The sequence below is a fragment of the Myripristis murdjan genome, chromosome 9 (genome assembly GCF_902150065.1).
Source record: "Myripristis murdjan chromosome 9, fMyrMur1.1, whole genome shotgun sequence".
In the NCBI taxonomy this organism is placed as follows: Eukaryota; Metazoa; Chordata; class Actinopteri; order Holocentriformes; family Holocentridae; genus Myripristis; species Myripristis murdjan.
The window spans coordinates 35,061,868-35,074,782 of NC_043988.1; the positions used below are offsets into that span (position 1 = coordinate 35,061,868).

The 12,915-nt window shown below is 42.1% G+C and overlaps 1 protein-coding gene across 3 annotated transcripts in view; it reads right to left on the bottom strand.

The window, feature by feature from the left end:
- Positions 1-516: 516 nt before the first annotated feature.
- Positions 517-12,915, bottom strand: part of snx2 (sorting nexin 2) — a 44,214-nt gene continuing 31,815 nt past the window's right edge. For 2 of the 3 annotated variants that reach the window (XM_030059836.1, XM_030059837.1), the window contains exons 12-16: positions 11,620-11,763; positions 6,628-6,639; positions 3,733-3,813; positions 3,380-3,451; positions 517-2,912 (exon numbers count right to left, since the gene is read on the bottom strand). In XM_030059836.1, coding sequence (XP_029915696.1) covers positions 2,862-2,912; positions 3,380-3,451; positions 3,733-3,813; positions 6,628-6,639; positions 11,620-11,763 — 360 coding nt within the window. In that variant the 3' untranslated portion in view covers positions 517-2,861. The remainder of the gene's footprint in view (positions 2,913-3,379; positions 3,452-3,732; positions 3,814-6,627; positions 6,640-11,619; positions 11,764-12,915) is intronic. The other variant, XM_030059838.1, reaches the window with a different exon arrangement.

The following is a 12,915-nucleotide window of genomic DNA, read 5'->3' on the forward strand; positions in this document are numbered from 1 at the left end:
ACATATAAGGGGCGTGTCTTGGACTGATGTGAGTGTATCTCTGCCTAATATGGGCGTGTCTTAGGCGTGTGTTGGGCAGATGTGGGTGTGTCTGGAGCCTGTGGGTGTGTCTTTGAGTGTTGTAGGTGTGTCTTTGACATGTAGGGGGCGTGTCTTGTATTTATGTGGATAATATGGGTGTGTCTTGTACGTGTGTGGGCGTGTCTTTGATTGATGTGGGCGTGTCTTAGAAGAGTCTGTTGGATCCAAATTCGCCTCAAACCTCCCTCAGATGCTGCTCAGATGATAATCTGAGATTAACCGTCTTAAACAGAACTTTTTTGGAAAAATTTGTGCCATTTTGTTTTTCCTTTCCCTTTGTGGCTCCGCCCCCGTTTTTGTTTACCTTCACCTTTTGCTCTTGCATTCAAATGAAAGTGGAAAACACGCTGATTTAATGAGTTTCATTTATCACACGTGTGCAGACTTGAGACAAGATGTGACGGTGTGATGATGAAGAGCCTGGACCCCGCATGGTGAGATACATTCCTTTATTGTAATTAAAGTACTCAAACGTCTTTTCTGCCGCGCTGCAGGAATGTCACGTCAAAACCAAAACGTTTCCAACAGTTAAAAAAATCTGCTTACACAAAGCTTTCTGTCATTCGTGAAAAAAGAAAGAAAAAAAAAAATCAACCAAAAATCTCTCAACCATTGCACATCATTAGGTGGCAAAAAAACACAGAATAAAACATGGAATAAAATACAAAAAGTAGCAATCAACACAGTGTTATATGATTGAGACGGAGGAGTAGTGTGAATGAGAGCTGGCCATTGACAAAATTTAAAAAAAACAAAACAAACAGAAAAAAAAAATCAACATTTTCCAGTTTCAGTTTCGACAAGAGATGAAATATCATTTAGGATTTTGACAGAAAACTCAAATTAACGAGGCCTGATTCAGCTTCATCTGTAATGTCACAAAATGTGCTTTTTTATTCAATTATCCAACAGAGAACGGCATCGTGAAAGAAAACTCAGAGTAACTAAAAGATTTTTTTTTTTTTTAATATCTTTATAGACTTTATATGGAAATATTTGCGGTTGAACCCAGCTCTAGTTCTGATCAACAGGAAGAGAAACAGCCCATAATAATCATCACAGTCTGAGGGCTGGACGGACGGACGGACGGACGGACACAGACGGATTCTGTCACCTGGACGACAAAGAAAAAAAAAAAAAACCTGACTTCATCCGGTACTGAACGTTTCTTCACCAGGAAAATCCTTCATTGAAAATAAAAACAGAGAGTTAGCATCGTTAGCATTTTGCGCCGAGACTGAACCAGGAAACACTATGAAATGCTAACAACGCTAACGAGCCGGAGCGCCCGAAGAAAACCAACTTCACATCGTCAAAAGTCTTTCGCTCTGAGGACAAACGAGGCAGGAGGACGTCGGCTCCGGTCTGACCGCGGGACGGGGTTCCCAACCTGTGGGCGGGGGACCCAGAGCAGGCCGCGTGTGTGTCCCCGCGGGGTCGGCAGGGCGAGTCGATTCGATTCATTTGAATTTGGATAATCGACTGTTTTAGTAATTTATCAGGAAAAAGGTCCAAACAGCGATTCCAGCTTCACTAAGACGCTAAAATGTCCAGACTGTCTTCCTTTTCTCTGTTCATGTCTTTATCAAATTAATACTTTGAGTTTTTTTTTTTTTTCAGTTTTTTGTTGTTCTGGCCGCTGGTCAGACTGAGGACTTTATCTTCCACATGTCAGACACAGACTGATTTGCTTTAGTTTCCCCAAACAGGCATTACAGTAAAATCTGTCTTCTTCATCACTAAAACGCACACCACAGTAAACGCCTCGTGTTGCTTTCATGACCCACGGAAACATAAAAAAAACCGTACAAAACCACTTTCTTAAAAACACGAGAATCAACCGGAAACGTCTCGATGGGGAAAAAAAAAAAAAAAAAAAACAAGAACAAGAACAGACAGACAGTTTCCATCAGACAGGAACCAGGAAGTGAGATGCCTCTGTCCCTGCTCTGATTGGCCGAGAGGGAGAGAAATAAAAAAATAAACAACAGGCAAAATAAAAAAATAAATGTTGCCTTCACTAATGATCATACAGCAACCAAAATAAAAGCTTTTAAATGCAAATGAAGCGAGGTTTCACAGCTTCCATCCAAACCACAAAAAAAAAAAAATCACTCTGCAGCCATTTTGAATCAGAGGCTTGTTAGCATTGTTAGCATTCCCCACTGAAACCAATGGAAACCGCTAGCTGCTAGCTGAAAGAGGAGCTCTCACAACGCTCATGTGCTGTTTTTTTTTTTTCTGCTAATTCAAGTGCCGAGACAGACGGACGATAAACCAGCCGACAGCGGTGTAAAGGGAAGCAGTCACCTTTTGATGACATCACAGGCTCATGCTGCGTTCATGTGCCGTGGGAAGGAGCGGACGTTTGAGCAGATTACACCGTAAATATGGTTCAGATAAAACAAACTAAATGCACCGTTTTCATCAGACTTTTTTTTCTGCAGGATTTGGTCTGACGTTGTGGGAAAATTGTGTTGCTTTTTTTTGTCCGACGGGTATTATTCCCACTGGACCTGAACGCAGCATGAGAGGAAAGCATGGAGTCTGTGAGGCGTTCACAGTCAAACTTCAAAGTGGTTTGTTGGTTTATTATTTTTTCTCGTTGTGTGTCGTGATCGCGGAAAAAAGTCCCAAACATTCGCCCGGCTTCCTCGCTTCGCTTCTTCCCTCTGAGCCTGAAACAGGAGGAGGAGGAAGAGGAGGAGGAAGAGGAGGAGGAGGGGGGTCCGGGAGGTGCATTATGGGTACTGTAGTTTGCCTGTTGGTGTGGCTGGACTCTATGAGATGGCCTTGGCTTCGGGCAGGAAGGCTTCCCAGTACTTTATCAGCTGTGGACACACACACACACACACACACACACACACACACACACACACACACACACACAGAGTAATTATTATATTTAAATTTCTTTCTTGTTTTTCTGCTTCACCTGAACACAGAAATTTGCCACTTACAGAGTAAAAACAAAACAAAAACATCCTGCTTTTATATTTAATTCTATTCAAAATTTATATTTATTTATATTTATCTTCAAAAATCTACACCGTGTACAGTCTGGGAACTTTTATTGTGAAAGTCATTGTACTTTTTTTTCCCCCCTACTGCTGCTAAATTTGATTTCCAACATAAGACTCAGAAAAGACAAAGAATTAAAGAGAATTTAACACCAGAAACTTGAAAATAAAAATTTGCATTATGAGCAGTCATGTCGTTATTATTAGTATTATTATTATTATTATTATCATCGTTTTATTATTATATATTTCTTCTCTTATTGTGCACAGATCTTTACCTGCTGTTGTGTCTGGACCAGAGACTCCAGGTATTTGATAATGACGCTTTTAAAGTCCTTCACTCTCTCTTTCTGTAAAACAAACAAACAAACAAACGAACAAAAAACAAACAAAAAACAAGATTGAAGTTAGACGAGGCGTTTTATTTTGGAAAGCTCCTCGTCTGTTTCCCTCCTCAGTCTCGTTTCTCCAGACAAAATGAGCCACTGAAACTGACTCCACCGTGTTCAATATGCAATATTAGTGTGAGGCTTCATCTGATTCATACGTTCATTCACTCCCTCACGGCTTCATTCACGGGTCGATTCACTCGTTCATCCGTTCATTCGCTCGCTCGTCTCTCGTCACTCACCTCGAACCGGCTGACTTCCTTGCGGATCGTTTTGGAGATCTGCTCAAAGTCTCTCTCCCCCTGCTGCACCTTCCCCTCCAGCTGCAACACACACACACACACACACACACACACACACACACACACACACAGAGTCAGTGTCCCCACTCTTCCACAGTAGTTTGGTGTTATGGTGCCATTTTGCATCCCCGCTTGGCATCGTCACGTCCGTTTCAAAATGAGTTTCCGGCCGCTCAGTCGATCCGGATCATTCCGCAGATCGGCTTCAGTCTGCAGATCTTCAGATTTTAGCTGCATCTGTCGATTTCAGGTGAGTTCCAGCCGACTCGAGCTTAAAAACAAAAACCAGCAGCTGCTCTTGGCTCTCGGCTCAGATTCACACGGCGGTGTTCGTGATACAGCCGACACGTTTGGTCCATTAACAACATTCATGAGACAGACACAGACAGGAGGACAGCGTGGTTTAGTTTCACTTTGAACTCTCTCCTCAGCCGCTGGATCTGAAAGCGGCAGGACTATTTTCAGCTGCAGCGCCGTAAAAAAAAAAAAAAAAAAACAGTTTGTCCATTTAGGAAGCGAGACGACTGAAAGGAGCTTTGAAGGTGAAACCAAAACAAACGTGATGTTGCCGCATCTTTTGAAACTATTTCTCAGCTTTCAAAATCGTGCTTATTTCCGCTCTGTTCTCACACATAGCTTCAAATACCAGGATATGGGTCAGAAGTCAAACTATCCTTTGAATTTAAGACACGCAGCAGCTGAGTCACGATGTGACAAAGCAGGGAAAACCTTTGCTAAAACATTACAAGTCAAAAACTAATCCTCGACTTAAGAAGGTTGACCTGCGAAAATGAAGACGACTTTATTTCATGCTTCTCTTATGGAATCACATCCCGGCTGTGTCCGTCTGTCCGTCTGAGAGCCAGATATCTCAAAAAGTCCTGGACAGATTTACACCAAACTTTGTATGAATGTTCGTCCCGAGGCAAAGAAGAGTCGATCGAATTTTCACGCCAATCGGCCAAAAGATGCAACGAGGACGAACAGAAACGTGACAACGTCGCCGTTCGCCTCGTTCACCTCGGCGCTGGGATTAGATACTTCAGTGCTACAGATTACAAAGTTAAAGCTCCGTTATAAAAATAATATTTCAGTAGTACAGAAGTCACAAGAGCCGATACTTTGGTACCAAGTCGATGCCAATAGTCCCAAAATACGACAGTGCCTGTTCTTGTACAGCACCGAAGGTACCGGACGTATTTTTTTAGATTCAGTATTTATTTAGATTTAGACACCGGATCGGAGCTCATTTTCTCGTCTGGGATGTTTCTGATGTTTTGACTGAACTCTTCACAAAGGCGTCTGCTGGGTTTCCTTCTGCGGATTCCTGTGATTTCCTGCGGAAATTTGCTAAAATAAAATTCGAACCGAGTCCAGCGGGGATGCAGAACGAGTCTGAGCCGGGAGCCGGGAGGTCAACGAGGTCTGGAGATCGCTCACTTTCAATTCATCTCGATTCAACTCGATTCAGCTGAATTCAACTCCACGGTGCCAATTTGCCCTTTCTCATCTCAGCTATGATCTGAAAATTCAAACTACATCACCTTGAATCACTTGTTCATGTTGAACAAATGGAAAATTAATCTGTGGGTATCAAGGAGGTATTAATCTCCTTCAGTTTGTGTGGAGTCATTCCCTTCAGATTATGCACTGGAAATTAAATTTTTGACCTCACAAACATAATTTTTGAATTCTGACGTTGAATTATGGGCACAACAAAGCCACTCTGCTGGTTTTGATCTCTTTCTGTGGATTATCCAACAGAGATCAGGACAATATTAGATGATAATCAGTTTGAGGTGACTGCACTGAGAGCGGATGTGACTCTGAACCAGCAGTGAGGAGGGATGGGAATCAGCACCGACCGCAGGAAACACAGCCCGTTTGTTACTGAAATGTTGGACACTGAGAGGTTTTTGGACACGGAGCGTCCGGGCAGCGCCCAGCGAGGCTCAGCTCTCAAACTGTCCGTCCAGTTTCAGTGTAAACCTCAAAATCGTGACAGTAAACAGTCGCTCTCAACCTAAAACCTGCAAAATCCAAAGGTTTCCTCGCGTTAATTCCTCTCGATTTGTGTGCAACAAAACCAGCCGATGATGACAAAACTTCCCTCGGGCAAATTGGATAAAACCTTTTTGACAGACGACTGTATTAACTACAAATCAAACAGCAGAATCGGTGCTTTGCTCTGGCAGCTCGGCCCTGTGTGCTGATTAAAGAGGAGCGGGGCGAGAAACCCAGAAACTAGATCGGCAGCCGTTCCCATCCCGCAGAGAACCCGGGTGAGGCCTGTGGTTTAAATGCTGGGTATTAATTGATTGTTAATTATTACTGAAGTGACATCAGACTCCACCACGTCCTAGTTAGATGAGGCGTTAAACGGCTCACATGACAGCAGCCTTGAGTGAGCGCGTTATGGGACGTCATTGTGGGAAAAAAGCACTAAAACAAAGCAGCAGCCGTCACATGAAGCGATCTGTCCGTCACCTGAAAGGCCTTTGACTCAACTTTGATTAAAATTCACCAAGAAATTTTGAGTTACAAGCAACAACTTCGACATTTGGATGCCAAACTTTTTCAGAATCAGATCGTAACTGGACAAATGACTCAATGTGACTCTGGAGGTTCTTGGCAGCAGGAATGCAGCACAATGCAAAACGAAAAAAAACAAACAAACAAAAAAACAGATGCTACTGTGATTTTATGCGTAAAAATGAAAGAAGTAAGAGGTAAAAAAAATGCAGGGTGATGCAACTGAAATGTGCTAATGGACAGACAGACGAACAGACCGAGACAGACAGACAGACAGACAGACAGGCAGAGGGAAGGTCCTACCTCCTCAATCTCCTGGTTGAAGGCATGGCAGGGAAAATGCAACAAAAGTTGAGAGGCTGGAAAAAATGCTCGGAGCTTCAAAATCATAGAGAAAGATCCAGAAACATGAGGCGCCACAGAGGCAAGGACCCGTCCAAGGAAGAACCCACCCTCACACACCGGGAGCCCTGTTACAAAGCACGGGCTTTTATTTTGAAATCAGCGGTCGGGAACATCAACGGGTTTGGGTGTCGGTCCCTCACAATCAGCCTCCACAGACCAGAATGCAACGCTGCAGCCTCCACAGAGAGACTGAATTGACATACTGGACGTGCGAGCAGCAGGAAGACCGGCCCCGACTCTGCCTCTGATTGGCTAACCTTAACCTTAACATTAACCATAGGCCGCGATCACCAGCCAATCAGAGGCGAGCAGGGCGGGGTCTGCGTCCAGTGTGTGCGTTCAGTCTCCGTCGGGTTTTCCAGGGTTCCTGCAGCTTAACGTCAGTCAGATTTAAGACTTTATCAGACTTTTTTAGTGCCACTCAGAATAAAATGTAAGATTGATGATGATTTCTGTTGGCTTCACCGGCCTGATCTGTGTCAGCCGTTTGGTAAATTACTTAAAAAATCCATTATCAATTATCTTGAGATTTTAAATTGAAATGCCAGAAACTTTTTAAAAAAAATCTTAAAATTTTACTTCCTATGTCTTTGCATTCTTAAGATGTTTGACAGATTGATTTAAGACGTTTTAATACCAATGAACGTTCAATGAGTGTTCACCGAGGCTTTTATGCTGAAACTAGGACTCGCCAGTCTCCATGGTAACCAGCCTAACGCGTCTCCGTTCAGGAAAGATGGCTGCCGGCCTCGCCGACATCGGTTTGATTTTGGAGGGGGATGAGGAAATTACAAAACTGCTTGGACAGCGAGGAGGAGGAGGAGGAGGAGGAGGAGAAAGGCTGCAGGTTTCCCCAGGAGGAGTGCTGCTGTTGTTGTTGTTGTTGTTGTTGCTGCTGCTGTGAAACAACAACAACAACAACAACAACAACAACAACTCTCTTCAAACACATCCGTGATTTACCAGCCTGCGAATCCTCTCACCACAAATATTCTCTTTGGCTTTAAAGGTGGGAACTTTTTGTGACCGACTGACGGGACGAGCCGCAGAGCTGCTGGTCTCTAATGGTTGTGGAAAGGCATTCTGGGAAATGTAGTAAATTACTAACTCGAGCAGAATCAGACGTGGCAGGTTGAGAGGTAACAACGCACAAAAGGGGGTTCCCCTGAAGCAGAAGTGGGGTTCCCCTGGAGCAGAAGCGGGGTTCCCCTGGAGCAGAAGTGGGGTTCCCCTGGAGCAGAAGCGGGGTTCCCCTGGTTGGACAGAGCTGGGTGTGTGCAGGAGGGTTTTTCCTTGGACGGAGGAGATGCTGTTGGACTGGGAGCCGCAGCCGAGGCAGAGAGACAGAAGCAGGCAGAGACTCGTTCTAACAACCAGCCGCCAGTCCGGACCCCACAGCAGTTCTGGGCGCCCACAGCAGTTCTGGGCGCCCACAAACGTTCAGCAAATAAAGCAGAACATGGCACAAATGAACCGAGTGTTTCTAACTTATTTACTGTTTATAACGTCGACTCAAACACAACTGGAATGAACCGAATACACTGATGGTGTCTGGTTTTTGCTCAGGAGTTTTATTTGTGACAAATCGCCCTGAAGGGAAAATAATTAACAGAAACAACCAGCCTCCTTCACATAATGAAGTCCATTTCATCATTTTTAAAATAAATTATTTTATTTTATTTTTATTTTAATCACTTTTATTTATTCATATATTTCTATTTGTTTTTTTTTTTTTTTATTTTAACACCACAGGATCTTGGTGTTCATTTCAAAAAGCTTCACTTTATTTTGGTGTGAAGAGACGCTCAGGTCTGTGTGGAGCTGGATGGAGGATTAAAAGTGCTGCTCCTGCAGTTTGACTGTAAGGAGCTGCTGCTGCTGCACTAACAAGTTAAACTCAATCTGAAACTGAAGAGAAAATCAAAGTTGGACAAAGTTAAAAAAAAAAAAAAAAAGTTAGACTGATAAAGCTTAAAGTTGCTTTGAGGAGCTGAAAATCTGTCAACAAACTATTCAAATAATTTCTTCTGTTCTGTCTGGACTGAAAAAACTTTCAGTGTTTAGAAAAGATGAGCTGTGAAACCACGCATGGGATTGAAAAATGACACTCTGCATGCTAAATTAATAATCTGGGAGGGAGTCACTTTCAGATTTAGAGGATTTCTGGGAGTTGCTGCTGCACACATGAAGGCAGCTCTGAAACAGAAACAGTTTTTTTTTTTTTAAACAGAAAAATCTGTTTTAGTCACTGGTCTCTCTTCACTGAGGCTGTGGCTGCTGTTCCTGCTGAGCGCCTACAGGGGGCAGCACTGACCGCCACTCACTCACTCACACACACACAGGAAGTCACCCTCAGGCTGCTCTGAGATCAGATTTTAACCTGAAGGAAAAATCAGCCTGAGGAGGATTTTTACACTTTGACATGATTATATATGATTTATATATTTATATTCTCTTATTGGGTGCACTCCTATTGAATGAAATAAGAGTTTAAAGATTCCAGTGATTTTTTTTTATTTTTTTTTATACCTTGTTGGCACTTTGTAATGTTCATACATTTAATAATAATCATCCAAAATAAATGACAAAAACAGCTGATTTTACTTCCTGGAAATCTGCCACAAAAATTCAAACTATCACTTTTTAAAATTTTTTATTCTATTATTATTTTTTTAACACCCCAGCCAACACGCCCAGAGTGACTTTATTGATGATTTTCAGTGTTTTTCGTCCTGCAGGGCCTCACATCACCAGAGAGGCTGGTCTGTGTTCACTAGTAAATGCAAATCTGATCCAGCATCACTGATCAGACTTTTAATATAATATTTTAATTATTAGAAATATTATTATTAAAAACGTTCTTGTCATTTAAAAAAATATACAGACATATATAATAATATCTATATATATCTATATATCTATATATATATATTATTTTATAATATCTATATATATATATATATATAGATATATATATATATATATATATATTTTTTTTTTTACATTTGTGAATCAATTCAATTCAATATACTTTATTAGTCCCTCAAGGGGCGATTTAAATTTACATCAATCTCTTGTTCTGCCGTGTTTCTGACAGAAACCCTCCTGCTGACATTAAACCAGAGAGAAGAAAACGTTCAGATGATGCCTCACGTGGTTTTTACATCCTGACTGTTCCTAGTGAATTAAATTCCAGCAAAATTAAACTTGTCTTTGTTTTGCTGAGGGACCCCTGGAGGCCCCTGAGGGACCCCTGGGGGGCCCCGAGCCTCACTTTGCAGAGGGAGAGTCCAGTCGGTGTGTGTTGAGCTGCAGGTCAGACTAACCGGTGTGTGTGTGTGTGTGTGTGTGTGTGTGTGTGTGTTAGTGAGCTCTCAGCCTGGCTTGCCGGGTTTCCAGAGGGAAGGAAAACTCTTTCTTTAGTTTTTATGTTTTTTTTTTTTGTTTTTTTTTTCCCGGGCAGACGGAGCCGCTGTGTGTTTTCCGCCGGCCAGAACCAAAAACCGCTCCGCTGACAAGCCGGCAAAACTCCCGTCTGCTCAAAATAAATGTTGGTTGCAACTCTACTGCGATCTGTCCTGAGCGGCCGGCGGCTGACAGCCCCAAAAACACACACACACACACACACACACACACACACACACACACACACACACACACACACACACACACACACACACACACACACACACACACACACACTGCTCTCTGACAGCTCGTCTCTGTTAATATCAGACCCCCGACCGCGGCCGCCCCTCCTGCCTGCTCTCTCTCTCTCTCTGTGAGTGTGTGTGTGTGTGTGTGTGTGTGTGTGTGTGTGTGAGCATCCTGACAGAGAGCAGAGAGGATGAATTTGTGTGGTGACAGCTTCAACAGACGGGCTAATAAAGTACTATTCCGCTCTGCTCGGCTCTTGTTTGTCACGCTGACTTCTCCTCCAGTCGGCAGACAGACGGAAAAAAAAAACAACCACAACAAAAAAAATAAAAATAAAAAAATAAAAAATAAAGAGGTAAAAAAAAAAAAGGTTTCACACATCTGAACCACATAAAGGTGCGTTTGTTTTATCCTGCCAGCAGCCTCAGAGGCTCAGAGGAGGGTGGGGCTTCCAGGGCTCCTCAGTTTCATCTCACTGGGATTTAATTCACTGGAAATTATCAGGATGCAGAAAATGCATGAGGGATTATTCTGACATTTTCTTCTGTCTGGTTTAATCTCATCACCGTTCGTCAGAGCTCAGGTCCGACATCGAAGCCACTGAACTCACATGACTTCTTTCAAAAACACAGGAAAAAGACAAGGAGCAACTTAACAAGAAATTACCTCAAAATGTGACAAAAAACTGAAAGAATATGACCTGAAAGCTGCCAAATAAATAAATAAATAACAGAATAAATGAATAAAGAGAGACAGAGAGGGAGAGTGAGAATTATAAGAAAATTATCAATAAAACTACGGGGGAAAAGGTCAAGAAAACTATATTTCTAAATACTGAGTTTATACAGGAAAAAATATTTTTAATGCTTTTTTGGTTGAGTTTCAAGTCATTTTCTTTCTTTTTTTTTTTTTTTCCATTTTCAGAACTTTTTTGGCTGCTTGAGTTCAAGTCACAGGTCTTGTTTGTTTTTTTACTTTTCCTTCTTTTTCTTTCTATATTTTCATTTGTTTTTATTTGTTTATTTATCAATAATTGTCAGATCATTTTCTAGTAACTTTCTCCTGGTTTCTGCTCAGTTTTCGGGTAATTTCCTGTTGCTCTTTTCCTTTTTCCCGTGTTTTTGAGAGAAGTCAAATGACTCTGCTCTGCTTTCAGAGGGTCAAAGCAGCATTTTGCAGTAATGTCCAGGTGATGTTGCAGGTGCTGTTTCCCTGCTGTGTGTCACTCCTCACCTCTTTGATCTCGTCCTTGGCCTGCTGCAGCTTGTCGGGCTTGTTGGTGAACTGCAGTTTGGCCTCGGCTTCTCGTTTCTTCTGCAGCAGCATCTGGCTGTCCTGCCACTTCTGCCACGTCTTCATCCGGTGATCAAACACACCCTGAACACACCAACGGGACGCGTTAACACACAGGCGGCGTCCAGCAGGACAAACCCACAGCCAGCCAGTAAACATCATACAGCATTTTAAAAAAAAAAAAAAAAAAAATCACAACAAAAAAATCTGCTTGGCTTCTTACAGGTTACATAAAAAGTAAAAACCTGTTTTGTTTTTGTTACAAATTCTTATAAAGACTAAAAGCACCTTGATATTTAATTAATGATACCTAAGGAATCTACATCGGCATATAAGGGTCATTGTGGGAAAAAAAAATACAGAGCTGGGGCCTAATATTATGAGGAAAAAAAACTCATAATTTGCAAGATTCAAGTGGTAAATAAATGAGAAAAAACGCATTTTTTATGAGAGAAAAAAAAAACTTCAAAGTCCAGATGCTGATGATAATATTGTGACTCAAATCACCAGGGTTTCCTTCCTATTAAATCCCACAGGAGAATAAAAACTAGCTTTACCAGTTTTTTTCTTGTAAATTTGTGACTTTATAATCTCAGAATCTCTGAGGTTTTTTTCCTCAGAATATTATCCCCCCCTTCCCACGGCTCTGTACATTATTTGCCCCTTCAACGGGTCTAGCATGCTGTCATAGGAAGCAGCCACGGTGGAGAGACAGATGTGATCAACTGCATTAGAACTGAAGAAGTGAACCAAAATGTAAAAAAATTAAAAAATAATGTTCCTCATCCAATTCAGTCGTTTCTCATATCATCTCTGAGGGCCTGGAGGTCGCAGACGAAGCAAACTGACTTCACTGCGTTTGGAGGAAGACGATCAAACTCGACGCTTCATTGCAGAGAAATTAACTCACATATAAATTGTGTTTTTATTCTGAATTTGTCCTTTAATTCGTCATAAGTCGGTTTCCGGTCTGTCTCGGCTGCTGCCTGAATCTCTCCATGACTCCTTTTAGTCAGTTTAAAGGCACCGATGAGTGTCTCCAGTTGTACTGACGGCTGCAAAAAGCTGAAAACTGTCCGGCTGTAAAAAAAAATCCACCTGATAAGCTCTGAGCTGCAAAGGGAAGCGGTGACATCAGGTGACAGCCAAACACCACCTACGGCTAAAACACTACAAAATACTGCTACAACAACAGGCCTCATTTATATCTGTGAGCAGGGACTGAAAAAGAGCTTT